The sequence below is a fragment of the Haemorhous mexicanus genome, chromosome 4 (assembly GCF_027477595.1).
Source record: "Haemorhous mexicanus isolate bHaeMex1 chromosome 4, bHaeMex1.pri, whole genome shotgun sequence".
Classification (NCBI taxonomy): Eukaryota; Metazoa; Chordata; class Aves; order Passeriformes; family Fringillidae; genus Haemorhous; species Haemorhous mexicanus.
Window position 1 is genome coordinate 75,818,875 of NC_082344.1, and position 27,932 is coordinate 75,846,806.

Here is a 27,932-nt window from a genome sequence, read left to right on the forward strand (position 1 = left end):
TCTTACAGACAGATCTAATTGGTCAGTGAATTTAAATACTGTCATCAGTGTGCAATTAAGGAGTCACCCCATTCTGCATGGGCACAACAGTGAAGATGAGAATTGTTTCTCATTCTTTTCTCTGAGCTTTCTCAGAGCTTCTCACAGATTCCCAGGGAAATCCTGGGAGAGAGCTGTGTCTGTGCTCAGAGGAGATGTGATTACCCCAGTGCCAGGTTTGGGTTGGATGTTGGGAAAATTCCTTCATGGGAAGGGTTGTCCAGCCCAACTCCTCATCCCTGGGGGGGATTTAACAGCCCTGTGGATGTGGCACTTGGGGACATCCCAAGTGGTGGCCTTGGCAGTGCTGGGAATAGTTGGACTCGATGCTCTCTGAGGAATTTTCACCCTAAAGCACTCTGTAATTCCATGGGAGTTGCTGTGAGATCCCAGTGGGTGACTCTGTGTCCCCCCATTCCAGTTTGTGTTGTCCCAAGTGGCCTGGCTGGGTGGCCTCGTTTTGGGTGCTGGATGTCCCCAAATTGTTTGGTCCAACTCTGGGGACAAGGCCTGCAGGGACAGGAGCCAGGGAATGGCTTCCACTGGGAAAGGGGAGATTGGGCTGGAATTCCTGGCTGGGCTGGAATTCCCAGAGAATCCCTGGCAGTGCCCAAGGCCAGACTGGACTTTGGGGCTTGGAGCCACCTGGGACAGTGGGATGTGTCCCTGCCATGGCACTGGATGAGTTTTGAGGTCCCTTCCACCCCAAGCCATTCCATGACTCCAGGATTCTGATTCCCATCCACTGGGAGACTTTTGGTGTCCCCTGGGAGTGTTCAGGGCTTGGAGGGGAATTAAAAACTCTCTGACTCACTCTGGATTTATTTTGAGTCATTAAAGACCAAACCCCAAATGCTAGTTTAGGATTTCTCTCCCAAAATCAGCTTTGTGGAGGAATTTCACTGGGACATGTTTGTAAAAAATACCTCAAAACCCAATAAGGGGGAAATTTGCTCCCTCTGGAAAAACAGAGGGAATTTCTGAAGGTTTTTAACCTCCCTCCTCCTCGTGTTCCCCGAGCTGGGGGTGTTCCAGCTGCTCAGCAGGGGGCTGGCATGAATCCCAGATCCCAGAAAAAGCCTGGATGATGAGGGGGGATATTTCTGGACTTCTTTTCTCTGTGCTGATGAGTTAGACAGAGAATTTGGGCAGCAGGAAATCCATGTGGATCCTGCAGAGCCATGGCTGGGGTGGTTTGTGGGAGGATCCATGGGCTGGGGAGTGGAGTGGGTGGCACTGGGAATCCCTGGGAGTGGAGTGGGTGGCACTGGGAATCCCTGGGAGTGGAGTGGGTGGCACTGGGAATCCCTGGGAGTGGAGTGGGTGGCACTGGGAGTCCCTGGGAGTGGCACTGGGAGTCCCTGGGAGTGGCACTGGGAATCCCTGGGAGTGCCATGGGTGGCACTGGGAATCCCTGGGAGTGCCATGGGTGGCACTGGGAATCCCTGGGAATGCCATGGGTGGCACTGGGAATCCCTGGGAGTGGAGTGGGTGGCACTGGGAATCCCTGGGAGTGGCATGAGTGGCACTGGGAGTCCCTGGGAGTGGAGTGGGTGGCACTGGGAATCCCTGGGAGTGGCACTGGGAATCCCTGGGAGTGACGTGGGTGGCACTGGGAGTCCCTGGAGTGGCACTGGGAATCCCTGGGAGTGGAGTGGGTTGCACTGGGAATCCCTGGGAGTGGCATGAGTGGCACTGGGAGTCCCTGGGAGTGGCATGGGTGGCGCTGGGAGTCCCTGGGAGTGCCATGGGTGGCACTGGGAGTCCCTGGAGCTCTGTGACACTTGGTGCTCCCTCCCAGGAGAGCCTGGATGGCTCCAGTCCCAGTCAGGTGTGACCCTGAGGATGCTCTGGGCTGCTCCACCCCAGTGTCCAGCCCAGCACATGGACAGGAGTGGGAGCACCTGCAGTCCATGGTGTTCCTGATCCATCCCAAAACACCTGGCATGGGATCCTGCTCCCTGTGCCAGGGGTCCCCTGTGCCAGTCCCATCCCTGCTCGGTGCACCAGGAAATTTAATCCAGATTTAATTTGGGTTTGTTTCTCTGGAAATGTGTGGGGAAGACTCAGGAAGGTTCATTTCTCTTGGGGATTTTTTCATCCTGACATGGCAGTGCCTGAGTTTGGGGGAAAACTGGGATTTTTCCTCTTTGTACAGAGAAGTTTCAGCCCCAAATCCATAGGTTGTGGCAAGGGTGGAGCAGCCAAGCCCTGCTGGAGGTTGGGATGTTCCCAGAGGGCTCTGGATCATCTCACAGAGCTTTAATTACCAAAACATCCCCTTAATTCAGGCACTCAGAAAGCTCCTGTCCCACCTCAGCTTCTTCTTGAAGCTCAGGATCCTTCTGGGTCTTTCCCAGCTCAGGATTTTCCAGGATTTTTCCCTCAGGGGTTCATTTCCATCCCAAATCCAAGCAGTAAATAAAGCAGGAGGTGGTGAGAGGTGCCTGGGACTTTGCTGTGTTGAGAACTGGGATATCCTGGGAGGTGCCAGTGGGATATCTGGGACTCAAAAAGGCTTCTCCCACTTAAAGAATTCCATGATTTTCAACACAGGGTGCCCAGAGAAGCCCCTGGATCCCCAGAAATATCCCAGGCCAGGTTGGATGGGACTTGGAGCAGCCTGGGACAGTGGGAGGTGTCCCTGCCCATGGCAGGGGTGGCACTGGGTGGCCTTTGATGTCCCTCCCACCTCAAACCATCCTGTGATCCTATCAAATTGTGTTTGTGTGGAAAAAATTCCCTTGTGCTTCACTTTAACATGGAAAACTCCTACTGAGGAGGAGCAGGAGCTGTGTGACATTCATCATTTTCCTTTTAAATTAACAACTACTCTTGTGCTCCACCTGGGAGCAAAATCTGTCTGGGATTTTCCTGCTTTTGGGTTTGTCCTGCTATTCCCAGAGCTCTGTGGGAAGAGCAGTGAGGAATTCCCATATTCTGAGGGGGTGTTCACCCTTCCTCCCATCTGAATTCCTGCTGGAATTCCATGGCTGTTTCCTGGTTTTCCTTGCACTTAGAGGAAACTTTCTGGAATTTGAGTTCCCTCTTCAAAGCTTTGTGGAATTTGAGTTCCCTCTTGGCATTCCAGCCTCTCCTTGGAGCACCTTCCAAGTGTTTGTGTCCGTGGCTCTTGTTCTGCTCCCTGACTTTGGGATCTGCCAGGATCCCAGAGGAGGATCATGTAGGGGAGAGGAAGAGCAGAAATCCTGTAGAATTTAGGAATTAGGAAGAAATTCCCCTCTGTGAGGGTGGGCAGGCCCTGGCACAGGGTGCCCAGAGAAGCTGTGGCTGCCCCTGGATCCCTGGCAGTGCCCAAGGCCAGGCTGGACAGGGCTTGGAGCACCCTGGGACAGTGGAAAGTGTCCCTGCCATGGCAGGGGGTGGAATTATTGGGATTTAAGGTCTCTTCCCACCCAAACCATTCCGTGAGCCTATAAATAGGTGACACAGGTGATATTTGCTCCCAGATTCTGGCAGGGAAGCAAGGTGAGGTTTCTCCTTCTATGGATAAAATAATTCAGATTTTCTAAATCTTCTAAACTGGTTTAGAACCTGAGGCTGAGGAGCTCATCCTCTTTGGAGCTTTTTGGAGAATTTTGTGTGGATTTTGTACACTTTAAACCAGCATGGAGAGGGGCAGCAGCTGGAGCTCCAGTGACCAGGAGACTCTGAGGTGGCTCTGGTGGAGTTCCCGGTGCTCCCAGTGAGAAATTCCCAGTTTCCAGCTGTGTTTTGTGTTGTTTATCCCAGTTGTGCCTTTAAAACTCCTTCCCTGAGCAGCATTCCCAAGGCTGCCAGAGCTCCAGGAGTGGCTCAGGGACAGGGGGGGATTGTCCTGTGCAGGGGAGGAGTTGGGTCCCAAATCCTGTGGGTCGCTTCCAGCTCGGGGTATTCTGTGGGTTGGGGGTGCTCCCATGTGTTGGGATATCGGGCAGTGGCCAGTCCTGGTGGCTCCCAAATCCCCTTTGCAGTGGCCAGTCCTGGTGGCTCCTAAATCCCCTCGGCAGTGGCCAGTCCTGGTGCTCCCAAATCCCCTCGGCAGTGGCCAGTCCTGGTGGCTCCCAAATCCCCTCGGCAGTGGCCAGTCCTGGTGGCTCCCAAATCCCCTTTGCAGTGGCCAGTCCTGGTGGCTCCCAAATCCCTTTGGTAGTGGCCAGTCCTGGTGGCTCCCAAATCCCTTTGGCAGTGGCCAGTCCTGGTGGCTCCCAAATCCCCTTGTTAGTGGCCAGTCCTGGTGCTCCCAAATCCCCTCGGCAGTGGCCAGTCCTGGTGGTTCCCAAATCCCTTTGGCAGTGGCCAGTCCTGGTGGCTCCTAAATCCCCTTGTTAGTGGCCAGTCCTGGTGCTCCCAAATCCCCTTGTTAGTGGCCAGTCCTGGTGGCTCCCAAATCCTTTTGGTAGTGGCCAGTCCTGGTGCTCCCAAATCCTTTTGGTAGTGTCCAGTCCTGGTGCTCCCAAATCCCCTTTGCAGTGGCCAGTCCTGGTGGCTCCCAAATCCCCTTGGCAGTGGCCAGTCCTGGTGGCTCCCAAATCCCTTTGGTAGTTGCCAGTCCTGGTGCTCCCAAATCCCCTCGGCAGTGGCCAGTCCTGGTGGCTCCCAAATCCCCTCGTTAGTGGCCAGTCCTGGTGCTCCCAAATCCCCTCGGCAGTGGCCAGTCCTGGTGGCTCCCAAATCCTTTTGGTAGTGGCCAGTCCTGGTGCTCCCAAATCCCCTCGGCAGTGGCCAGTGCTGGTGGCTCCCAAATCCCTTCTTTAGCCTGATTAGCCCCGGGAGCAGTGCCCAGAAGAGGGGTGAGGGCGTGAATTTGGGATCTGTCAGCTCAGCCACGAACAATGGGACACAATGTCACCTGTCACAGGCAGGAGCAGGACAATTAGCGATCATTCCAGCTGCCCGTCATTAACCCTTTGAGCTCCATCCACCCGCGGGTGCTGCTCCCGGGCATTTGGGACAAACCCCGCTCTCCAGGGCGTTGTTTTCCCTCAGAATTCTCCATGAAGGGAAGAGCGAGTGGGGCAAACCTTGGTTGGGGTCACAGGGGGCACCGTGCCGGAGGAATTGGGGGTGTCCCTGCCCGGTGGCCACCTCAGGGCGAGCAGGAGGAGGCCTGGAGTGGCCCCGGTGCCTCCTCCTGCGGGGAGCGTTAGGACCCAGCGAGCCGCCGGCGCCGTGACAAGTCTGGAGCGGCACTGGCGCAGAGTGGCTCCATCGGCAGCGCTGGAATTCTCTGTATCCCTCCCTCGGAGCATCCTCGCCCAGAAAAGGGCTTCCCTCCCTCTCGGAGCGGCCGGCAGAGCCTCAGGGGAGGGGGGATGCTGGGATCGGCCGGGACGCCGGGAAGCGCCGCTGGATGCTGCCGGCCGTGAGCTGCGAGAGCTGCTGGCCGCAGATCGGGGATCTCTGGAGCGCGCAGCATGGCCCAGGGCAGGAGGCACGCGTCCGGCCGGGTAAGGGGGAGGGCTGACTCAACAGCTTCTGGCTCTGCCGCCTCCTATCGCGACAGATCGCGACGCTGTCGCAGCGAAAATAGCCGGGTTTTGTAAGGGATTCTCGATTGTGTATCCCTGGAATGTGGCACAATAATGCCGGGAGGGGAGGTGGATGCTCCGGCTTGCACCAGGGCCGGGTCTTTTGGCCGGAGTTACCTGCTCGTGTCGGTGATTACCCCAATTCATTACAGCGATTAATTAATTCCCCCGGCGGCCGAGCCTCGGCTCCGGCTCAGCCCCTTGCCGGGGCTCCGGCTCAGCCTTGCCGGGGCTGCTCAGCACAAAGATCCCGGCGTGTTTTGCTGCCTGCCGCGGGCTCCCCTCCCTCCTTCCCTCCCTCCCTCCCTCCGGGCCGCTTTTCCAGGCGGCACCGAGCGATGCCGAGCTTCCTTCCGCGGGCCTGGCAAGCGCTTCCAGGTTTTTCCGTATTGCAGCTACCCCTGGGCTGTGCGGTGCCAGCGGCCCCCCCGGCCCCGGGCCAGGCCTTTCCCGGGAGTTTCTGTCCCTGTCGCTGTGTCCCTGTGTGGCCGCCACGGTGACATTGTGTCCCAGACCCCGGCGGGCACCGCCAGCGCGTTTGGGCCTGGCTGTGCCAACTTGGCAGGGATGGAGCTGGGGAGGGCAGACCCTTCCCACCTCTCCACGGGACCCCCAGACCCTCGGTGGGCACCGGGTCCTGCCTGCTGTGGGATCCACCAGGCCTGGAGCTGGTGGGATTTGGGCTGTGGCCGAAGGGATTTGGCTGTGGAGGGAAAACTTCCCAGCCTGGAGCCTCTTTTGCCTGCCCCAGCAGGATCTGAGTGTGTGTCCATATGGGGTTTTGGGGGATGGAGCCCCACACCTGCCCCCCAAACCTCCCTGTTTTCCATGGGGGAGCAGGGGGAAGGGGGTGAGATTCCAGCCTGAGTCCTGCCAGCTCTGTCACAACAGCCTGGGGGGCTCCAAGGGGGTGGGGGCTCAGGGAGGGAGCCAAATGCTGGCTCCAAGGGCTGATGGAGGGAGTTGTGGCAGGACTGGGAATCCTGGGGGTCCCAGGGATGCTGGGGGGTCCCAGGGCAGCACTGTGAATAGATTATTCCTGTTTGGCTCACATGGATTTTGGAATGGGCACTGCAGGAACCATGGCTGTGCTGGCCCTTCCTGGGGCTGGAACCACTGGCCACCCTGGCTGTGTCCCTTCTGGGTTTTGGGGACACTGCTCCCGGTGTCCTGAGACGCCCACACCCTCCCAGTTTGGAATCCAGTGCCACCATGGCTTCATCCCAGTGCCACATCCCGGTGTCACCCAGGGCAGCCACCCTCAGTCCCAGGGTGATCCCTCCTTTCCACAGGCCAGCAGCACCCGGGTTAAACTCAGAATTCTTCCCAAGTCTTTCCCTCTTCCAGCTTTGTGGACAGCACCTGGAATTTGGATCTTGGCAGAGCTGGCTGCTTGGGATTCTCCTGAAACTTTTGATCTGAGCTTTGAGTGGCAGTTTGAGGCTCCATCCGTCTCCCCTGCGTGGGGGAGGAGCTCCTGGAGGAACACTGAATATTCCCAGGCTGATCTGCCGGGATGGAGTGGAATGCTGGAGCCCTCAGGTTTGGGTGGAGCACAGGGGTGACCCAAAATTCCCAAATCACTGGGAATTCATCCCATCTTCAGTGCCTTGGCACCAGGACCTTCACACAGCAGAGCAGACAGCCTGTGGGTGGCTGTCAGGCCTCAAAAAGGGGGAAATGGGGAAATGCTGGATTTGGGAGCGGTGCCGGGTGGGAAGTTGTGGGGAGCAGTCTCTGGTGGTGGTGGCAGCACAGCCACATGCTTGTCCCTCACCTGGTGTGCCTGCAGGGAGCTCTGGGATGTGGGACAGGCTCCTCCTGGGCTGCTGGCTGCTCCAGAGGTTCAGCATTCCTGGCTGTCCCATTCCCACCCCCTGCCCTGTGCCCTGCTCGGGTCTCCTCAGCTGGCCCCCACTGCCTTCACTGTGGATCCCTGGATTTGTCATTTCCTGGGATTTAGGAGCTTATTCCCCTTCCAGGCCGAGGGTGACAGGGCTGTCACTGTCAGTGGCCTCAGCCCTGGTGGCTTCCCACAGTTCTGCTCCTCCACCCTCCTCCTTTGCTGTCCCTACCCCCATTCCCAGGACTGGGCTATCCCAAGTGTGTTCCTCTGGGAATGTTGGTGTGGTAGAGGGGATCCACGAGGAGCTGCCCTGGGAAGCTGAGGGAATTCTGGGCTGTGTCACCACCTGCTGTGCTGTGGGACAATGACTGTCCCCATGTTTGTCCCTCAGGGATTGTCACCAAGGCCAGGAGGTGTGGCCACAGGTGTGTCCATCATTCCACTGGGAATGCCCATCCCAGCTGCTCCCAGCTGGGCCAGTTCTTCCTCTGGTAAAACCTGGATTAATCTTGGTTTGAATCTTCATGGGAATTCCAGTCAGTGGTTTATCCATTGGATTGGAGCTTCCAGGTGTCTCACAGACCAATTTCTGATTAATTGGAAACAGCAAAGACTCAGTGCCTGGTCCTGAGGGGTGGGATGGGGTGGGGGAGATTCATTCCGGGCTCTCCTTCTTTTCCCAAGTGTGAAAGACTCAGGAAAAGTTCAGTGAAATTGGTGCTGGTTGGCAAATGTCTGTCAGGGACAGCCTGGGAGAGCTGGGAATGTTCTCCTGGAGAAGAGGAGGCTCCAGGCAGAGCTCAGAGCCCCTGGCAGGGCCTGAAGGGGCTCCAGGAGAGCTGGAGAGGGACTGGGGACAAGGGATGGAGGGACAGGAGCCAGGGAATGGCCAGAGGTACCCCAGGCCTTGGAATGTGTCACATCCAAGGGATCTTACCTGGCTGCAGGTGCCAAATGGACACCAGGAGGGATAAAATCTCCTGCTCCAGGGACCTTCCCGTGTCCTGGGGATTTGGGATTCTCCTTTGGGCTCTGCTCTCATTTTCTGTAACACCTAGGACATGATTTTCCAGGTGCTCTCAGGATGTTCCTGCCAGAGCTTTGGGAGATATTTGGGTCTGGAGCATAATTTTTTCCTTTGAGGTGTTGGGTTTCTTTGTTGTTTGATGGATTTTTGGTCTTAATATAAGATTATTTTGTGATCTGATAAGATTATTCTGATTTTTGCCAGTTGTGTTTGGATGAAACGTGGAATTCAGGCTCGTGGGAACACCCACATCCCCTGGGTTTAGTCCCAAAACCCCAAACTGGGTGGGTTCACTCTGCATTCCAGCCTTGGGCAGTGATGTGCAGGGGAAGGGGGTGCTTTGGTAGGATTCCAGGAGCTTCCAAAGTCCCCAGGTTCTTCCACAGGCCGAGAATTCCCTGAATGTCCCCAACCCCCTGTGGCTGAGGTTTGTCTGCAGGGCCTCCCCAGCCCCGCAGGGTGAAAGAGGCTCTGTTTTCCTGGGATAAAGAGCAGATTCTTTGGCTGAAGCCAGGCCCAGAGTGACCAAAATTCCACATTTCTGCACAATGACCAGAACCAGGGACACGTGGGGTGGGGGAAATGCCAAACTGGTCCCGTTTTGGGGATTGCTGGGAGGTTGGGATGAGTGGGAGGAGGGAGCTGAGCAGGACAGGGAACATCTGTGTCCCCTCTGGGATACAGGCAATGGGAAGGAAAGGTTTCTACCAGGCTTTTGAGGATCTCCAGAACATCTGGAGAGGGGTTTTGGAGTGACAGGACACAGGGAATGGCTTCCCAATAGAAAAGGGGAGATTTGGGTGGGATATTGGGAAGGAATTCCTGGCTGTGAGGGTGGGCAGGCCCTGGCACAGGGTGCCCAGAGCAGCTGTGGCTGCCCCTGGATCCCTGGAAGTGCCCAAGGCCAGGATGGACAGGGCTTGGGGCACCCTGGGACAGTGGAAGGTGTCCCTGCACGTGGCAGGAAGTGGAATTATTGGGATTTAAGGTCCCTTCCCACCCAAACCATTCCAGAATTCCATGATTAATCTGCTTTGCTCAGGCTGATTGCAGAGCAGGAGGCATTGGGGGTGGATCCCAACAAATTTCCCTGGGATTTCAATAATCCTGAGGGTCTTCAGTACCCATGGATTTCCTCACATCCATCAGCTCATTGCTGCTCCAAGAGCATTGATCACCTGGATAACCCCACCTGAACCCAGGTGCATCCAGGATGTCACACCTGGAGTGTCCTGGTGCCTGCTGAAATATAAATATGGATGTCATGTTGATGACATGGAATCATGGAATTGCTGAGGTTTTAAATCCCTCCAGGGCTGGAGAGCCCTTCCCAGGAGGGATTGTCCCATCTAAACCTCCCCTGGCACAACCTGAGGCCAGGTTGTTCAATGACAATCCCACCTGGAAAGCTGCTGGGCTCTCCCACCCACATTCCAAGCTGGGATACCCCCAGTCCAGGCACTGGGGAGTGCCAGGAGGGCCACCAGATCCCAACAGCATGAAGGGATGGGACAATGGCCTCTGTCTGCTCCTGGACACAGCATTCCCAGGCTGGAAACCCGAGGGAATGCTGGTAAAATGGGAGAAGATGGACCATGAGCTGGTTAAGGCTGATTGTGCTCCTCTTGTGGTTTTTTTTCCCCTCAAGGCATATAAAAATGTTATAAAAGGGCTAAATGAGGTTTGTGAGCCATTGCTGGTGGCTGTGCCATGGTTTGTGGCTCCTGGTGGGGAGCAGAAGGAATCACCCAAAATAAAAAGAGCTGGAGGATGTGAGCGGGGCCAGAGGGAGATGAACCATCCCAGTATGGACCCAGGGGGTCCACCAGATCCCAACAGTGTGAAGGGATGGGACAACGACCTCTGTCTGCTCCTGGGCACAGCATTCCCAGGCTGGAAACCCAAGGGAATGCTGATAAAATGGGAAAAGATGGAGCATGGTTAAGGGAGCAGAAGGAATCACCCAAAATAAAAAGAGCTGGAGGAGGCGAGCGGGGCCAGAGGGAGATGAACCATCCCGACATCCACCCTTGTGTCCATCCCACCTTTCTGAGGGTCTCTTTCCTCATTCCCAGGCCTCCAGCACGGCCAGGATGAGCTCTGACAGCAGCAGCAAGCCCCTCAAGGTGGGCTCCCGCGTGGAGGTCATCGGCAAGGGCCACCGCGGCACCGTGGCCTACGTGGGGGCCACCCTGTTCGCCACCGGCAAATGGGTCGGGGTCATCCTGGACGAGGCCAAGGGCAAGAACGATGGCACAGTGCAGGGCAGGAAATACTTCACCTGCGAGGAGAACCACGGCATCTTCGTCAGGCAGTCCCAGGTGGGTGGCATCCCGTGATTCTGGGGTCCTGGGGTGGTGGCTTGGCGGTTAAATACAGGGAATTTTGGGATTCTCCATCTCTCACAGGGGAGGGAACAGCTCGCTCCGAATCTAGGTGGAATCTCACCCTCTGCACAGATCTTGAGGTTCTGCAGGTGGAATCTCACCCTCTGCACAGATCTTGAGGTTCTGCAGGTGGGATCTCATTTTCTGCATAGATCTTGAGGTTCTGCAGGTGGGATCTCATTTTCTGCATACATCTTGAGGTCCTGCAGGTGGAATCTAACCCTCTGCACAGATCTTGAGGTTCTGCAGTGGATCTCATTTTCTGCACAGATCTTGAGGTTCTGCAGGTGGGATCTCACCCTCTGCACAGATCTTGAGGTTCTGCAGGTGGGATCTCACCCTCTGCACAGATCTTGAGGTTCTGCAGGTGGGATCTCACCCTCTGCACAGATCTTGAGGTTCTGCAGGTGGGATCTCACCCTCTGCACAGATCTTGAGGTTCTGCAGGTGGAATCTCACCCTCTGCACAGGTCTTGAGGTTCTGCAGGTGGGATCTCATTTTCTGCACAGGTCTTGAGGTTCTGCAGTGGAATCTCACCCTCTGCACAGATCTTGAGGTTCTGCAGGTGGAATCTCACCCTCTGCACAGGTCTTGAGGTCCTGCAGGTGGAATCTCACCCTCTGCACAGATCTTGAGGTCCTGCAGGTGGAATCTCACCCTCTGCACAGATCTTGAGGTCCTGCAGGTGGAATCTCACCCTCTGCACAGGTCTTGAGGTTCTGCAGTGGAATCTCACCCTCTGCACAGATCTTGAGGTTCTGCAGGTGGGATATCACCCTCTGCACAGATCTTGAGGTCCTGCAATGAAAGCAGCATGGTGTGTTCCCAATTATATTCCCCAATTTAATTGTTCCATGCTGCTGCCCAGCTCTGTATTTAGCACCTGCAGCAGGTGGAGCTTGGGATCGATCCCAGATGTTTACCTGCAAGCAGATCCAAGGAATTTTAACTAAACTGTGTTTAAAACCAGGTGGAATCTCACCCTCTGCACAGTTCTTGAGGTCCTGCAATGAAAGCAGCATGGTGTATTCCCAGTTGTTCCATTCTGCTGTTCTGTATTTAGCACCTGCAGCTGGTGGAGCTTCGGATCGATCTCAGATGTCTACCTGGAAGCAGATCCAAGGAATTTTAATTAAATTGTGTTTACCTGGAAGGAGATAAAACACACAGTGTGGGTGTAGCTGCTGAGATTTGCTGCTCATGTGCTGCAGCAGGAGCCAGGAGCTCCCTCCAGGTGAATTCCCTGGGTCACCTTCCAAGGAGCCCCTGTGTCCCAGCCAGCTCCTGTCCCCTCCCTGGCACAAAAGGGGCTGGTTTGTGTCCCACCCTGTGGCCTCTCATTGCCAGAACCTTGGGATTGTGTGACAGAGGGAAGCTGAGTATGAAATGAGGGCATTTGGGCCCTGGGGTCCACCCCAGCATCTGCAGTCCCATCCATTGGAAGGGCCTTGGGATCATGCATGGTCAGAGGCTGCAGCATGGCTCATCCAGGAGAGATGCGGGAATCCCTGAGGTTGGAAAACACCTTTAGGAGTCCAGTCCAGCCCTTCACTGCTTCAGCTCCAGGGAGCATGATCCCCATCCTTTAAAAAACAGGATAAACACAGGGAGCTGAACCCACCAGAGCTGGAGGCAAACTCACCAGGAAGCTTTTCATGTTCTGACCCAGCCCTAACAGTGTTGGTGTGTAGGAACTGCTGGATGGAGCTCTGCTGCTCTCCTGGCACCACCATGGACATTTCCCAATGTAATTCCAGCACACTCCCAGTTCCCCACATTAAAACTGGACACAAGGACCTGGCTCCTTTGTCCATCTCTCTTGTCCTCCTGCCAGCTGGGAGAAGCTTGGAGGGGTTTACAGGGAAAAGTTTGGGTCTGCAGGACCAGGAGGGACCCCAAAGCCCAGCCAGTGCCACCCCCTGACAGTCAGGGACACCTTCCACTGTCCCAAGCTGCTCCAATCCGTCCTGGCCTTGAGCACTTCCAGGGACAGCCACAGCTTCTCTGGGAATGCCATCCCAGCCAGGGATTCCTTGCCAAAATCCCACTCAAATCTCCCCTTTTCCAGTGGGAAGCCATTTCCCTTTTTTGTCACCTCATCCTCTGGGCTGGGTGTGAGGTGAGTGATGCTCAGCCCCCACCCCAAATTCCAGAGCTGGGAAGGGATGGGGATGCCTGGAGCAGAGATGGGAAGCAGGGGGGATAAACAGCCCCCAAATCCCCCAAATCCTCAGTCCCAGAGCAAAGCTGTGGGTGCAGGGCTGCCCCAGCAGGTCCAGAGCTGGTCCTGAGCCATCCTGGGACACAGGGAGGGTCCCCAGTGTCCTCCAGGGCACAGAGGGGGGGACCCCAGCCCTGGCACCCCTCGGCAGGGGCAGGGAGGGGCAGAGGGTGCTGGGCACAAGGCTCTGGATGGGGCTGGATGCATCCCCATCCCTGGCAGTGTCCAAGGGACAGGGACAGGGCTTGGAGCAGCCTGGGATAGTGGGAGGTGTCCCTGTCCATGGCAGGGGTGGCACTGGGTGGGATTTAAGGTCCTTTTCCAGCCAAACCATTCCAGGATTCCCTGATTCTACCTGGGCTGGCAGTTCCAACCATGGCTGTTCCTTTTCTGGTCTGTGGAAATCCCTGATTTTGGCATCTCCTGGAGCTGCCTTAGGCAGAGGAGCTCGATGGCCACCATGTGCCCAGTCTGTGGTGGCAGTTCCCAGTGTCACTCCTGATCCAGCCCTGCTCTGTCCCTGTCCCCAGCCTCTCCAGCAGCTCTGGAATTCCCTCCTAGGCTGTTCCTGCTGGGAAACCCCTCGACCACTCAGAATTCCCACCCTGCATGGCTGCAGGTGTCATGATTTCCTTGGCATCATTTTTTCCTTGGTCTCTTTGTGGCTTTTAATTCAAATTTCTTTATTCCTGGTGCTGGGAACCTTCCCAAAATGGAATTCCTGTCTGACAGCTTCCCAGGTTATTTTGATTTTTAAGCTGAGCTCGCAGATGGGAGGTGTGATGGATCAGGCAAATTCCTGCAGCAACAATTTGGGAGGTGCTGATCTGAGGCACAGGGATGGTTCTCTCTCAGGGATCTAATCCCTCCCAACCTCATTTTCCATGTTTATCCAGCAAAAATGCATCTAAAAATAGTTCAAAAGAAAAAAATCCCTGAATCTGTTACGGATGTTTCATTTCAGGCTGTCAAATCCAGAGCTTTGACTTTCCTCATTGCCTGGGTGAACATTCCGTGTTCCCAATGAAAATAAGGAGTGTGTGGCTGTTTTCAGAAGGGCTGATGGCAAAGCCAGAATGATGAAATTAAAAATCTGCCAAAACCATGGGATCTGCTCTGCTGAACCCACTCCCAGAGGGATCTGTTCCCTGGTCTCCCTGTTTGGGAATTTTGGGCAAGGATGGTTGTTGTGTTTTTTCCAGATCCAGGTGTTTGAGGATGGAGCGGACACAACATCCCCAGAAACCCCAGAATCTGCTGCCATGAAGGTCCCTAAGAGAGGTATGATCCAGCTGGGAAATCCTTCCCAGAGAGGTGGGAATCCTTGGTGGAGGGGATGGGAAATGATTTCTGAAGGGGTTGGGGAATCCCTCCTGGAGGAGTGTGAAATCCCTCCTGGAGGTGTGGAAATCCTTCCTCAAAAAATGGGAAATTTCTCTTGGAGGAGTGGGAATCCTTCCTGGAGAGATTGGAAATCTCCCTTGGAGGAGTGGGAATCCTTCCTGGAGGGATTGGAAATCTCTCTTGGAGGAGTGGGAATCCTTCCTGGAGAGATTGGAAATCTCCCTTGGAGGAGTGGGAATCCTTCCTGGAGGGATTGGAAATCTCCCTTGGAGGAGTGGGAATCCTTCCTGGAGAGATTGGAAATCTCCCTTGGAGGAGTGGGAATCCTTCCTGGAGAGATTGGAAATCTCCCTTGGAGGAGTGGGAATCCTTCCTGGAGGGACTGGAAATCTCTCTTGGAGGCGTTGGGAATCTTTCCTAAATAAATGGGAAATCTCCCTTGGAGGAGTGGGAATCTTCCTGGAGGGATTGGAAATCTCTCTTGGAGGCGTTGGGAATCTTTCCTAAATAAATGGGAAATCTCCCTTGGAGGAGTGGGAATCTTCCTGGAGAGATTGGAAATCTCCCTTGGAGGAGTGGGAATCTTTCCTGGAAAGACACGAAATCTCTCCTGGAGGGTTTGGGAATCCTTCCTGGAAAGATTGGAAATCTCCCTTGGAGATGTGGGAATCTTTTCTGGAGAGATCAGAAATCTCTTCTGAAAGGGTTGGGAATTCTTCCCGGAGAGATTGGAAATCTCCCGTGGAGGAATGGGAGTCCTTCCTGAATAAGGAATCCTTCCTGGAGAGATGGGAAATCCCTCCTGCAGAGGTGGGAAGTCCTTCCCAGGTGAGATGGGAAATCCTTCCTGTAGAGTGGGGAACTCTCCCTTGGAGAAGTGGGAATCCTTCCTGGAAAGGTGGGAAATCCTTCCTGAAGGAAGGGGCAAATCGTGGAATATCTCCCAGTGGTCACTGAAGCACTCGGAGCCTGTGGAATTACACATCCCAGTGGAACTGGAGCATCCCTGTCTCCAGCCCCTTGCCGTGCCCCGTTCTCCCCCGGGGGCAGGGATCCCTTCCCGCTCTCCTCTGAGCATTCCTCCCCCCTTTCCCACATCCGCTCTCCCTGGCCGCGGGCCCAGCCAGGCTTCCCTCCCTCCCTGCGAGCTCGGCTTTGTCGGGAATGTTTTCCCGGGCGCTGCAGGATCCCGGAGCTGCCGGAAGGGGCTCTGCCAGCTTCCTGCCTTGGCTGCTCCCTCGGCTCCCTGTGCCAAGCCGGGAGCTCCGCCTGGGAAGCGTTTGTGGCATCGGGATTAACGGATCGGGGCGGGCTGGGGCTGCTGGGTGTTGGTTGTGGGTGGGATTTCTCCTCTCCAAGGAAGTAGGAGGTACAATTAGTTGTACCTCCTGCGGAATGGACCCTTCCTTGCTCTCTGCTCTGGATGCTGCAGTGGAATAATTTAGGCTGGAAAAGCCCTCGGACACCCCCGAATTCCCCAGCACTGCCAAGGCCACCACTGCCGTGTCCCCAGGTGCCACATGCACAGGGCTGGTAAATCCCCTGCCAGGGCTGGACAGCCTTTTCCAAGAAGGAATTTTTCCCAATATCCAGCCTGGCCCAGCCTGAGGCTGTTCCCCCTCCTCCTGTCCCTGTTCCCTGGGAGCAGATCCAACTCCCACCTGGCTCCAGGAATTCATGGAGTTTTGGAGAGCCAGAAGTTTCCCCCTGAGCCTCCTTTTCTCCAGGCTGAGCCCCTTTCCCAGCTCCCTCAGCTGCTCCTGGAGCTCCAGCCCCTTCCCAGCCCCTTTCCTGGGCTCTGGGCTGGGACAGACAGACAGACACTGGTCCCAGCCCCTGATCCCAGCATCCCAGAGCAGGAGGAGCCCGGGCTGCAGGTGGGGTGTGGGATGATGCTGTCAGGGATGCAGGGCTGGGATGTGGCTGCCTGCCAAGGGTTTCCATGGAAACAGCAGCTGCTGCAGCAGCACTGCAGTGGGAGGTGCAGGGATGGCTCTGCCATGGAGCCAGCACAGGAGGGGACACGTGGGGGGAGCTGCTGGTGACACCTGGGCGAGGGTGGGAATCCAGACACACCTGCCAGGGAGGGACAGGGCACAGGGAATGGCTTCCCAATGGACAAGGGGAGATTTGGGTGGGATATTGGGAAGGAATTCCTCCCTGTGAGGGTGGGGAAGGCCTGGCACAGGGTGCCCAGAGCAGCTGTGGCTGCCCCTGGATCCCTGGAAGTGCCCAAGTCCAGGTTGGACGGCGCTTGGAGCAACCTGAGATAGTGGGAGGTGTCCCTGCCCATGGTGGGCTTTAAGGTCCCTTCCCACTCCAGCCATTCCATGATTCTGTGTCCCCAAGTGCCACACACGCATGGATTTCAACCCTCCCAGCGATGGTGATTCTGCCAGTCCCGGAGCAGCCTGTGCCAGTAGCTCAGGAATCCATGAAATCCAGGGATTCAGCCCAAGGAGAGCAGTGGAACTGCCCCAGTTCTGAGGTGTATCCAAGTGTTTGCCTTCCTCAGCCAGCAGCTCCCATAAGGAATTCCCTGTCCCTCCCAAACCCACACCCCATTGTGCCACCATTTCCTGCCAGATCCTGACTCTGCTCACTCCCACTTCCCAAAATTCTCCTGTCCCCCTGCTGGGTGCCCCTGGCTGCAGGGACACTGGGATGGGGACAGGGCTGTCCCTCAGGCTCATGGCTCTGTTTCTCCTCTCTCCACAGATTCCCTCGATGCCACCAAGGCCAGCAAACTGGTGAGTGACCCCAGCACTTTGTCACCTCTGAGAGGTTTTCATCCCTTTGGGAAGAGCACATGGACACACTTGCATCGATAAAATGCCCATGGAAAAGGGAATTTCTCCTAAAACCCATGGGAAACAAGGTGTAAAAAATGTCATTTTCAGCCACTGGCCAGGAATCAGTGGCTTCCTGAGGGATTATCCAGCACAGGTCCTGTGTCACACATTTTCATCTGAGCTCAGCAGCATTCCCTGGCTGCTTCCTCCAAGCCTTGACTCTCCTGGAATCCTGGAAAGGACCTCAAAGCCCCTCAGTTCCTGCAGGGACACCTTTCACTATCCCAGGGTGCTCCAAGCCCCATCCAACCTGGCCTTGGGCACTTCCAGGGATCCAGGGGTAGCTCCCCTCTCAGTGTCTTCATCCAGGAGCTCCAGAGGCTTCTGGGACATGGATAGGGACGTGTTGTACCCAAATGTGAGGGATATTTCCTAAGGAATAGGAATCTGGAGTGGGTTCCTGTCCTTGGGAATGGCCATACAGGTGTGGGACAGTGAGGAATTATGGAATTCTGAGGCTGGAAAAGCTCCCTGAGACCATCAAGTCCAGCAGTTGCCCCAGCACTGCCCAGGTCACCACTGCTGGGACCAGGGATGGAACTGGGTGATCCTTGGGACACGGTGGGTGGCTTTGTGTGCTTTGGGGTAGAAACTGGATTTTCCATGGGGATAAACAGGCCCAGCTGGGATGTGGGCAGTGTGGGAAAGGAAATGGTGGGGACAAGGAGCTTCTGTGGCACCATCAGGGCTGGGGTGGGGCACATTGCAGCCCAGCCTCCTGTGCTGCCATTCCAGATAATTCCCAGGAGTGGGAATTCTGCTCCCCACCCCGCTCTGGGGCTGGATGCTGGATACGGGGAGGGAGCAGCACCTGGGAGTTCACTGGGCTCAGAGCCTGGGGAATGTGAGCTCCAGCCAGAGGGGAGGATGGAAGTGGATTCCCTGCCCTGTGTTAGAGGGATTTGGGAAGGTTTTTTGGCTTTTCCTGCTGTGTGGGGTGTGATCCATCAACCCCTGGCACTGCTGGAGCCTGTGCTCCATGTGCTCCCTGCCTGATCCTCCTGGTTTAATTCCACCCTGGAATTCATTAGAAGACAAAGAGAATATTTAGAAAGCCTCAGTGTTCTTGAAATCAGGGAATGGGGATTGTTCTTGGAATTTTTTTTGTGCTGCTGATGTGGAGAAGGGGTCAGGACAGGGGATGCTGCTCCATGAGCAGCTGCATTCCAGGGCATTCCTGCTGATTTGTCCTGGAATCCTGGAATGGTTTGGAGTGGGAGGGACCTTAAAGCCCATCCAGGGACATTTTCCATTATCCCAGGGTGCTCCAAGCCCCATCCAGCCTGGCCTTGGACATTTCCAGGGATCCAGGGGCAGCCACAGCTTCTCTGGGAATTCCATCCCAGCCCCTCCCCACCCTCACAGAGAGGAATTCCTTCCCAATATCCCACCCATCCCTGCCCTCTGGCAGTGGGAAACCATTCCCCCTTGTCCTCACATCCTCTTCCTCTGCATCCTGGGAGATCCTGGCCCCCCAGTCCCTTTCACCTGTCTTTGCACCATGAAATGATTTATTCCCCTTTGCACATGTCCTGCCTCCCCAAATTCTCCGTCCTGGGGGTGGGGGACAGGAGGTGACTCCAGAGCAAAGGGGGTGACTCCAGGGCTATTTTCTCCTTAATTTACTTCGATTTCCCTGATTCTGTTTCCCCTCCTGCCTTTCCTGCAGCCTGGAGGGGGTTCCTAGGAGAGCCTCCAGGCCTGTCTAACCTTCCTTCTGTTCCCTCCTCACGCAGCGCGGAGCGAAGCCCAAAAAGGTGCTGTTTGTCCCCTCCCCGCGCGCGGCCGCATGCCGGGGCCATCGTCACCCTCACTGTCCCCATCCCGCTCCATCCCAGCGCTGCATGGCTGTCCCTGCATGTGCTCCCAGCCAGGGAGGGGACGTGGCTCAGGGTGGTGTCACATCTCCGTGGAATGTTTGGGTGGGAAAAGCCTCCGAGGCCAGCGAGTTCTCAACGGTGTCCCCAAGTGTCACATCCGCAGGGCTGGGGAGTGCCCCCTGGAATGGGGACTGTCCCCCTGCTCTGGGCAGCCCCTTCCAATGTTTTCCAGCTCTTTCCATGAAGGAATTTTCCCACTATCCAGCCTGAATCTCCCCTGGCACAACCTGAGGCCGTTCCCTCACAGATATTTTTATAACCCCTAAACCCTCCGGTGACTTGGGGACAGGTGGCACCTTCTCAGGGCTGTCCTGTCCCTGGGCTCTGGCTCCTCTTGGGGACACTCAAACCCACCTGGTTTGTGACAATTACTGAAGGCAAAAATCTTTTGTGCAAGGATGAACTGAAACTCTAAAGGTCTTGGCAAAGAATCCCAGAATGGTTTGGGTTGGGATGGACATTTAAGCCCATCTCATTCCACACCCCTGCCATGGGCAGGGACACCAAATCATCATTCCCTGCAGGAAATTTGGGGATTTTTTTTTTCCCCCCCTTGGGAATTTTGCCAAGAGAAAAGCCAAGGTGGGCCCTGGAGCCATGGGAGAGGAGAGGGAAGTGTTACCTGTGCACCCTTTGGTCCAGATTTGCTTTCCAGCTGCTTCTGTGTTGATTTTTGGGTGGAAAAATGATGCAAAGAGCTCTGTTTGTCCGTGGGAAGTCCAGAGGAGAGGAGCAATGTGGAATCTGCCGAGAGCCTGTGGAGAGAGGCCGGGAGCACCTGCCCCCAAGTGTCCCCTCCTTGTGTCCCCCAGATCCAGGGGTCTGCATGTCCCTGAGGCTTCAGGGTCTGTGTGGATCCCTCATCGTGGTCCTGCCAGCTCCAAGGGGCATTGCTGGGGTGGAATTCCTGTTTGGAATCTTGGGTTCTACCTTCCCTGTCCTTGTTCTGGTGGGTTTGCAGCTGCTCCGTGTCCCCGCTGTGTCCTCGGAGCTGAGGCTGGGATTAGGATCAGGGGGGTGTGACTGTCACTGTCCTGAGGATCATGGATCTGTCACTGCCATGGGGATCTGGGACTGTGACTGTCACTGTCCTGGGGATCATGGATCCGTCACTGCCATGGGGATCTGGGACTGTGACTGTCACTGTCCTGAGGATCATGGATCTGTCACTGTCATGGGGATCTGGGACTGTGACTGTCACTGTCCTGAGGATCATGGATCTGTCACTGCCATGGGGATCTGGGACTGTGACTGTCACTGTCCTGAGGATCATGGATCTGTTACTGCCATGGGGATCTGGGACTGTGACTGTCACTGTCCTGAGGATCATGGATCTGTCACTGCCATGGGGATCTGGGACTGTGACTGTCACTGTCCTGAGGATCTGGATCTGTCACTGCCATGGGGATCTGGGACTGTGACTGTCACTGTCCTGAGGACCCTGGATCTGACTGTCACTGTCCTGGGGATCATGGATCTGTGACAGTCACTGTCTTGAGCATCTGTGACTGTCACTGTCCTGGGGATTGTAGTGACACACTGTCCTGAGGACCATGGCTCTGTGACTGTCACTGTCCTGGGGATCTGGATCTGCCACTGTCCTGGGGATTGTAGTGACAGTCATTCTCCTGAGAACTGTGGATCTGTGACTGTCACTGTCCTGGGGAGCTGGATCTGTCACTGTCCTGCCCCTCGTCCTGGCCATGCAGGCACACCTCACACAGGGATGTCCCCAATGAGGGACAGCCCCTTGCCAGGCCCTGCTGTCCCCTCACAATTTAACCTTTTCAGCCATTCAGGGCCCTGAGAGCCCCCCCTGCCCCTCGGGCAGCTCCTGCCCCCACACAGGGATGTGCCATGGTGGGGGGGACACCTGGATAATGAGAGTAATTAGTGGGTAAATCCTCGTTCCGGAGATTAGGGCGGCTCCTGTGTGTCAAATATAGACTTGAATCGTGTGCAGAGCTGCTGCCAGATGGGCCTTGCCCCCTGCTGTGCTCCTTCCCTGTTTTCCATGGATTTGGGAGTGCTGTGGCCTTTGGGTTGTGCTGTTCCTAGGGCTCGGACCAGGGGGTGCAGGACACTGGGGGTCCTGTCCCTTGGCTGTGACACTGTGGTTGGGTGTCCTTGTCCTTCAGCAGGAGGTCCACGCTGTCCTCAGGAGGTGCTGGCCTCTGTCCTGGGCCAGGCTGGCTGGGAAGGACCCCAAAATCTGGTTAAAGAGCAGGAACAGGGTCTTTCCCAGGTAATTTTTGGGGTGAAGCAGATTGTGCTGTCTTCATCCCCATGACAATGTGTCTGTGGTGGTGACAGGCCAGTCCCTTCTCCTGCTGCAGTGCTGGGTGACACTGGGTCACGGGTGTCACCTCCCAGGGACACAGAGGTGGCAGGGCTGTGATGGGAGTGGGGGGCTCCCAGGGAAAGGCTCCAGCAAAAGCTCTGCCTCACATGGGGGTGTCAGGATGAGCTGCCAGGGTCCCACCCACTCTGGAATCATGGAATTGTGGAATATTTAGGTTGGAAAAGCTCTTTGAGACCTCTGAATCCAACTGTTCCCCTGGCACTGCCAAGGCCACGTCCCCAAGTGCCACATCCACAGGTGGCATGTGCTGGTGCTGTGACCCTGCTGTTAAATCCTGTCCTGTCACCTCAGGTCACCTGTCCCCTGCTGCTGCTGCTGCAGCCAGTTTGATCCTGGGATTGTCCCTCGGATGATCAGGTTTGTCCTCCTCCAGTGACATCCCTGTTCTTTCATCCTCCCAGTGGCATTCCATGTGCCAGGGCTGGAGTCCTGCTGTGCCCTGGAGCTGGGCTCTCTCTGCTGGGCACCTGCGCCCATCCCATCCCAGGGTGACCCATCAGTGGCTGGGTGTTATCCCAGTGCTATCCCAGTGTTATCCTGGTGTTATCCTGCTCTCTGTGCAGGAGTAGCCAGCTCAGTGTCCGGTTGTTATCCCGGTGTTGTCCCAGTCTTCATGCGGGAGCAGCTGGGTCAGTGTCTGGTTGTTATCCCGGTGTTCTCCTGGTGCTATCCTGGTCTCCATGCCAGGAGTGGTGGGGTCAGTGTCTGGTTGTTATCCCAGTTGTTATCCCAGTTGTTATCCCAGTGTTATCCCGGTCTCCATGCAGGAATGGCCAGGTCAGTGTCTGGTTGTTATCCTGGTGCTATCCTGGTCTCCATGCAGGAGTGGTGGGGTCAGTGTCTGGGTGTTATCCCAGTTGTTATCCCGGTGTTATCCCAGTGTTATCCCGGTCTCCATGCAGGAATGGCCAGGTCAGTGTCTGGGTGTTATCCCGGTGTTATCCTGGTCTCCATGCAGGAATGGCCAGGTCAGTGTCTGGTTGTTATCCCGGTGTTATTCTGGTCTCCATGCAGGAGTGGTGGGGTCAGTGTCTGGGTGTTATCCCAGTTGTTATCCCAGTGTTATCCTGGTCTCCATGCAGGAATGGCCAGGTCAGTGTCTGGTTGTTATCCCGGTGTTATTCTGGTCTCCATGCAGGAATGGCCAGGTCAGTGTCTGGTTGTTATCCCGGTGTTATCCCGGTCTCTGTGCAGGAGCAGCTGGCCCGTTCCAGCCCGGAGCAGGTCCCAGCTGCTCTGTTGAACGCAGAGGGGCCGCCCCAAGCCCCGTTAATCCTTTAAAGGAACGGGTAATCCGATCAGCTCCCAAACCCCACCTCACCCCAGCTGCCCAAACCGTGTCCCGTGGCAGGGCCTGGATGAACCCAGGGCTGATTTCCTGGGCACTGCTGTTCCTGGGGCTGGGTGACACCCCTGTGGCGGCTCTTTGTGTCCCCAAGGGAGCCTGTGGGGATTATTTTGATGTGACCCTCCAGGGCCAGGAGCTGAGCAGCATCTGGTGCTGCAAACAGATGACTCCATGGAAAAGAGCTGGGGTTAACCCTGGCATCTTCTCTCCAGTCCTCCCAAGAGCCAGGAATTCTCCCATCTATGATGGTGCCACAAGCTCCTTCTCGTGGATTCAGGATAAAAAACCTCCCTTACCCATCCCTGAGGAGTTTCAGGGACAGCCCAAAGCACCTGACACCATTTCCCTGGGGTTAAATTGTATTTTCTCCCTGCTGCTGCATTTATTGGATGTATGAAGGGTTGATATATTCTGGATTTAGGGAGCAGAGCTGTGTGTGAGGAGAGGAGCTGGTTCATTAGAGCAGCTCTAATACCCATAATTATCTTAAACTTAAATCCGTGTGAGCCTGCACGTGGCTCCTCCAGACATGGACACAGCACTGGGATCATTCAGGGGCTTAAAGCCACGGATCCAGGATGATTTCATCTGGAAATGCTTCAGAAGGGGTTCCTGTTTTGGGCCAGGGCTGGTGGGAATGGGAGGGAGATTCTGTTGCAGCGTTGGAATGGATTTGAATGATCCCAAAAGCTGGGCCTGTGTCAGCTCTGGCTCCTGAAGGGGTTTGTGGTGCTCAGGCTGGTGGAGCTCGGGGTTTCTCTGTTAAGAGATGCAATTCCAGCTCCCAAAAATGTCCCTTGGGAATGCTGCCCTGCCCCCAGCGTCTGCCAGCAGCCAGAGGGAGCTGCAGGAGAGGAGATGATGGAATGGGTTGGGTTAGAGGGGACCTTAAACCCATCCAGGGACAACTCCCACTGTCCCAGGGGGCTCCAACCCCAGTGTCCAACCTGGCCTTGGGCACTGCCAGGGATCCAGGGGCAGCCACAGCAAATCTGGGAATTCCAGCCCAGCCCCTGCCCACCCTCCCAGCCAGCAATTCCTTGCCAAGATCCCAGCCCAATCTCCCCTTTCCCAGTGGCAGCCATTCCCTGGCTCCTGTCCCTGCAGGCCTTGTCCCCTGTCCCTCTCCAGCTCTCCTGGGGCCCCTGCACGGACTCTCAGGATTCCCTGGATTTTTCCCTTCTCCATTTCCAGCAATCCTGACTCCAGAGCAGAGGGGCTCCAGAATTATGGAATGGTTTGGATTGGAAGGGACCTTCCAGTTCCATCCCTTGCCACGGGCAAGGACACCTCCCACTATCCCAGGCTGTTCCAAACTCCATCCAGCCTGGCCTTGGACATTTCCCCCGCCCCTGACTCCCTGATCCAGGGGTTTTTCAGGAATCAGATCCCAGCACAGATCAGTTGGACACAGGATGTCCCCAGCATGACAACCTCGAGGGGCTGCTTCCAGGGAATGTCAAAGAGGCCTTTAAATGCTTTTTCCAGGAGATTGGCAGGATTGTGCTGAGGGACTGGAAATACTGGAGGTAAAATTCCCTCTGTGTGTGGAGGGTTGGGTGTGCAGGTGAGCCTGGGGCACCCTGAGCTCCTCTCCCCTCGTAGTGTGGGAATTTTGGAAAATAACACATTTGGAACGGGAGCTGGATGAGCGTGTGCTCATGTTACATAATATAATAATCATCTAATAGGTGGGATTTAAGATCCATGCATGTAAAGGAAGCTGCTCTCCTGCTCTCCAGCACTCCGTGGGGCAGGACACGGATTCATGGAGAGTTTGGAGATGGTGCTTGGTGACATCCTGTGGGTTCCCCGCAGAGTTCTTGTCCAGGGACAACGGGAATGCCGGGCAGGAATTGTGGGAATGGTCCTGGCAGGGCAGCGAGGCTCAGGGCGTGCTGAACGCCACCCTGAGTGGCATTTTTAGGGCAGGGATTTTGGGGCAGGGGCTCTCCGAGGCCCGGGGGGGTCTCTCCGCACCCTCAGCCGTGCAGGGCTGCCCTGAGCTCCCGGCGATCCGCCCGTGTCGGCCGGAGGTGCGGAGCTGGCGCTGGATGGCGGCGCGGCAAGATGATCCCTCTGTCCATCTGTCCATCCCTCCGGGCTCGGCGCCGTCCATCTGTCCATCCGGGCTCCGCTCCGTCCGTCTGTCCGCTCCCGGGGGATTTGCCCGGCGCTCGCAGCCGCCGGCGCGGGGCGGGTTTGGCTGCGGGCACCGCGGGGATACCGAGCGCAGCCACGGAGCCGCCAGCACCGCGGAGCATCGGGGTGGCACCCGGGGGGCTGTCCCGGGGGGCTCGGAGCCGCTGAGAACCCCCCATCCCCTCCCCGAGCGCAGCATCACAACCTCAGCACCATCCTCATCCCCATCCTCATCCGCACACCGCCCGGCTCGGTGCAGCGCCCGGCGGTGCGGCCCCTCCGCGGTGATGTCATGAGCCGCCGGGGCGGTGGTTGGAGCCACCGGCGGAGCGGGGACGAGCGGCCGCGGCCGGGGGGGGCTGCCCTGGACCCCCTGAGCCCCCGCCGAGCCCCCGGGCAGGACGTGGCGAGCGGCCGGCGGCGGCCGCGGCCATTTGCCGTGTCCGGCCGTGCTGACTGACCCGCTGCTCCGTCTCCTCCCGCTCCGGCCGTCCCTGCGCGACGATGAGGCAGGCCCCGGCCACACGCAAGGTACGGTCCGCGCCCGCATCCCCCGGCATCGCATCCCCGCTTCCCAGCCGCCTCCTCGCTGGTTTTCCCCCGTTTTCCCCGTGTTGATGCTGCCGGGCTGTAATTGGGAGCGTGACGGGCTCGGGGAGGAGGGGGGCGGTGGGTGAGCATCGGTTCATGGCTGGCTTTGCCTTCCGAGCTCCCGGAGTCCCCTCTCCGTGTCACCCGGCCAATGCAGCGGCTCTGCGGCTCTGCCGGGGCCCTGTCCCCGCTGCCGGTGCCATCCCCTCTGCCTGGGGGTGTCAGAGCTGTCCCTGCTGCCTGTGTTGTCCCCGCTGCTGATGCCATCCCCACTCCAGGGGTGCCGGTGCCATCCCTGCTGCTGTCCCTGTCCCCACAGCCTGGGAGTGTCAGCGCTGTTCCTGCTGCCGATGCCATCCCTGCTTCCAGTGCCACCGGTGCCCACCCTGGGGAAGCTGCGTGCCCACAATCCCGCTTTTCCTGCCAGCCACGCTGTTGGGTTCAGCCTTTGGCATTCCCAGAGGCTGGCAGTACCCGAGTCCCTGCCAGGCTGCCATTCCCGCAGGTGACAGCGCGGGCACTGGCCTATATGTTTATTTTTAGTGTAACCACGATGTCACTGCTCAGCTTAAAGAGAAATCCTGGGAATTTCTGGCTGATGGCAGGGAATAGACCCCAGCTGGGCCAGCCAGGCCAGTACCTGGCAGTAAATGCTCCTGATTTACCCCTGCACCTCCCCAAGCTCAGGCACCGACGCTCCTCGTCACGAGGCCCTGTTAATCCTCTTCCCCATGGAAAGTTTCACGGATGCTGCTTTCCCTCTGCCCTGTTGGAGCGGGGAGTGGGGGCTGCTGGTGCTCAGCCCCAAGCCTGGATTCCATCCTGCTTTTCCTGTTGCTCCTCTCCTCACCTATGGAATCACACCTGTGAGACCAGGCACCTGCTGGGTGGTGCTGGTTGTTTAAAATGCAGAATTCCCAGTAGTATCCCAGGGAACCACACCCTGAGGGGCTCATCCAGGGGCTGAGACTCAGCTCCAGCAGAAGGGAGATATCTCCAAGGGGCCAAATTCCTGGGAATGGAGTGGGATGGCATCAGCATCCGGACCAGCACCGGATCAGTGCCTGGGCATCACCCCTGGCACTGCCTACCCCACCCAGGAGATGCTGCCAATCGGAATCCTCCTGGAAACTCTGGGAATCCTCCACAGCAGCAGCCACAGTCTGTGAAGTTTAGGCTTGAAGCCTTGAAACTTAATCCAGGAGAAGGCTCCAGTGGCACCTCCCCTGTCCCTGCCCGCTGGAAGGTGACATTCACACATTCCTGCTCATCCATCCAGCTCTCGCTGCTCCTGCCTGGATTGGGATTCCCACACCTGGAGTGGGACCAAATCAGGAGGGACTTGTGGGACCCCACCTTCAGCAGGCAATGCTGACCTCACCACAGTCAGTCCTTGGGATCCAGGAGGATTTTTCCAGAGTTCCTGCTGCCAGAAGCCGAGTCCATCTCGGAGCACGCCGGTTCGGAGCCCCCAGCGCTCCCCTGGGAGCAGAGGTTTTGTAATTCCATCAAATATTGATGCAGCAGCATTACACAGCAGAGCCCAGAACCTCCAGTGGAACATCCATCCCCATCCATCCATCCATCCATCCCCAGCGGGGGGGTCAGAGCATCCTGGATCCAGGTGGAACTGGAGCCTCTGTTCCCAGTGGTGGCACAATGCCAGACACTGGAAAATCCATGTCCCATCGTAGTCACTGACTTTTCCAGAGCCCAGGAATGACTGGCTGGGGACAGATGGTGCCACCATGGAGGGGAGCCTGGCCATCCCCCTTTCCTGATGGAGAGAGCAGCTGGAGCATCCCTTTGCCACGGATCCCAGGGGTCTTGGAGCTCCAACTTTCAGTGGTCATCACATGGAGGGGATCAGAACTCCAAAGGACGCACAAAGCAGGATTATTCCCTGTCATTCCACACGGTTTAGGGATGGTTACCAGGAGGCTTCTCCCTGTTTTTAGAGTTTGGTGTGGTTTGAATCAGGGTTTGAGTTGGTGTCTCCCACCCCATAGCCAGGACAAGGCTCAGTGTCCCTCAGTTCAGGGACAGGGATCAGTGGGACAGGGATCAGTGTCCCCCAGGGAAGGATTTGGTGTCCCCCAGGACAGGACTCAGTCGTCTCTGGTGACATTTCCCCATGTCCAAGGACTCTGTGGTCGGTGTGGAACCCCCCTGCCCTGCCCCACTCCTGAGTCCCCCCACCTGTGGAATTCCTGAAGAAGACATTTTCCAAGTGTTTCTCAGATTTTGTTGCTGCTCCACGTTTCTTAGTTGGACTTCAGGATGATGCTGGAGAGCTCCTGAAGAGCATCCTGAGGGTTTCACCTGAGGGTCTGGAACTTTTGCTGCTGTAATTCCATCTTC

General features: G+C 56.7%; 1 protein-coding gene across 5 annotated transcripts in view; it reads left to right on the forward strand.

Moving 5' to 3' along the window:
* The window catches only part of DCTN1 (dynactin subunit 1), a 52,821-nt gene that overhangs the window by 3,963 nt on the left and 20,926 nt on the right, over positions 1-27,932 (forward strand). For 4 of the 5 annotated variants that reach the window (XM_059845515.1, XM_059845514.1, XM_059845516.1 and 1 more), the window contains 3 exons: positions 10,519-10,764; positions 14,255-14,333; positions 17,115-17,146. In XM_059845515.1, coding sequence (XP_059701498.1) covers positions 10,537-10,764; positions 14,255-14,333; positions 17,115-17,146 — 339 coding nt within the window. In that variant the 5' untranslated portion in view covers positions 10,519-10,536. Of the gene's footprint in view, positions 1-10,518; positions 10,765-14,254; positions 14,334-17,114; positions 17,147-18,984; positions 19,006-25,493; positions 25,512-27,932 lie in introns of those variants that run through there. The other variant, XM_059845518.1, reaches the window with a different exon arrangement.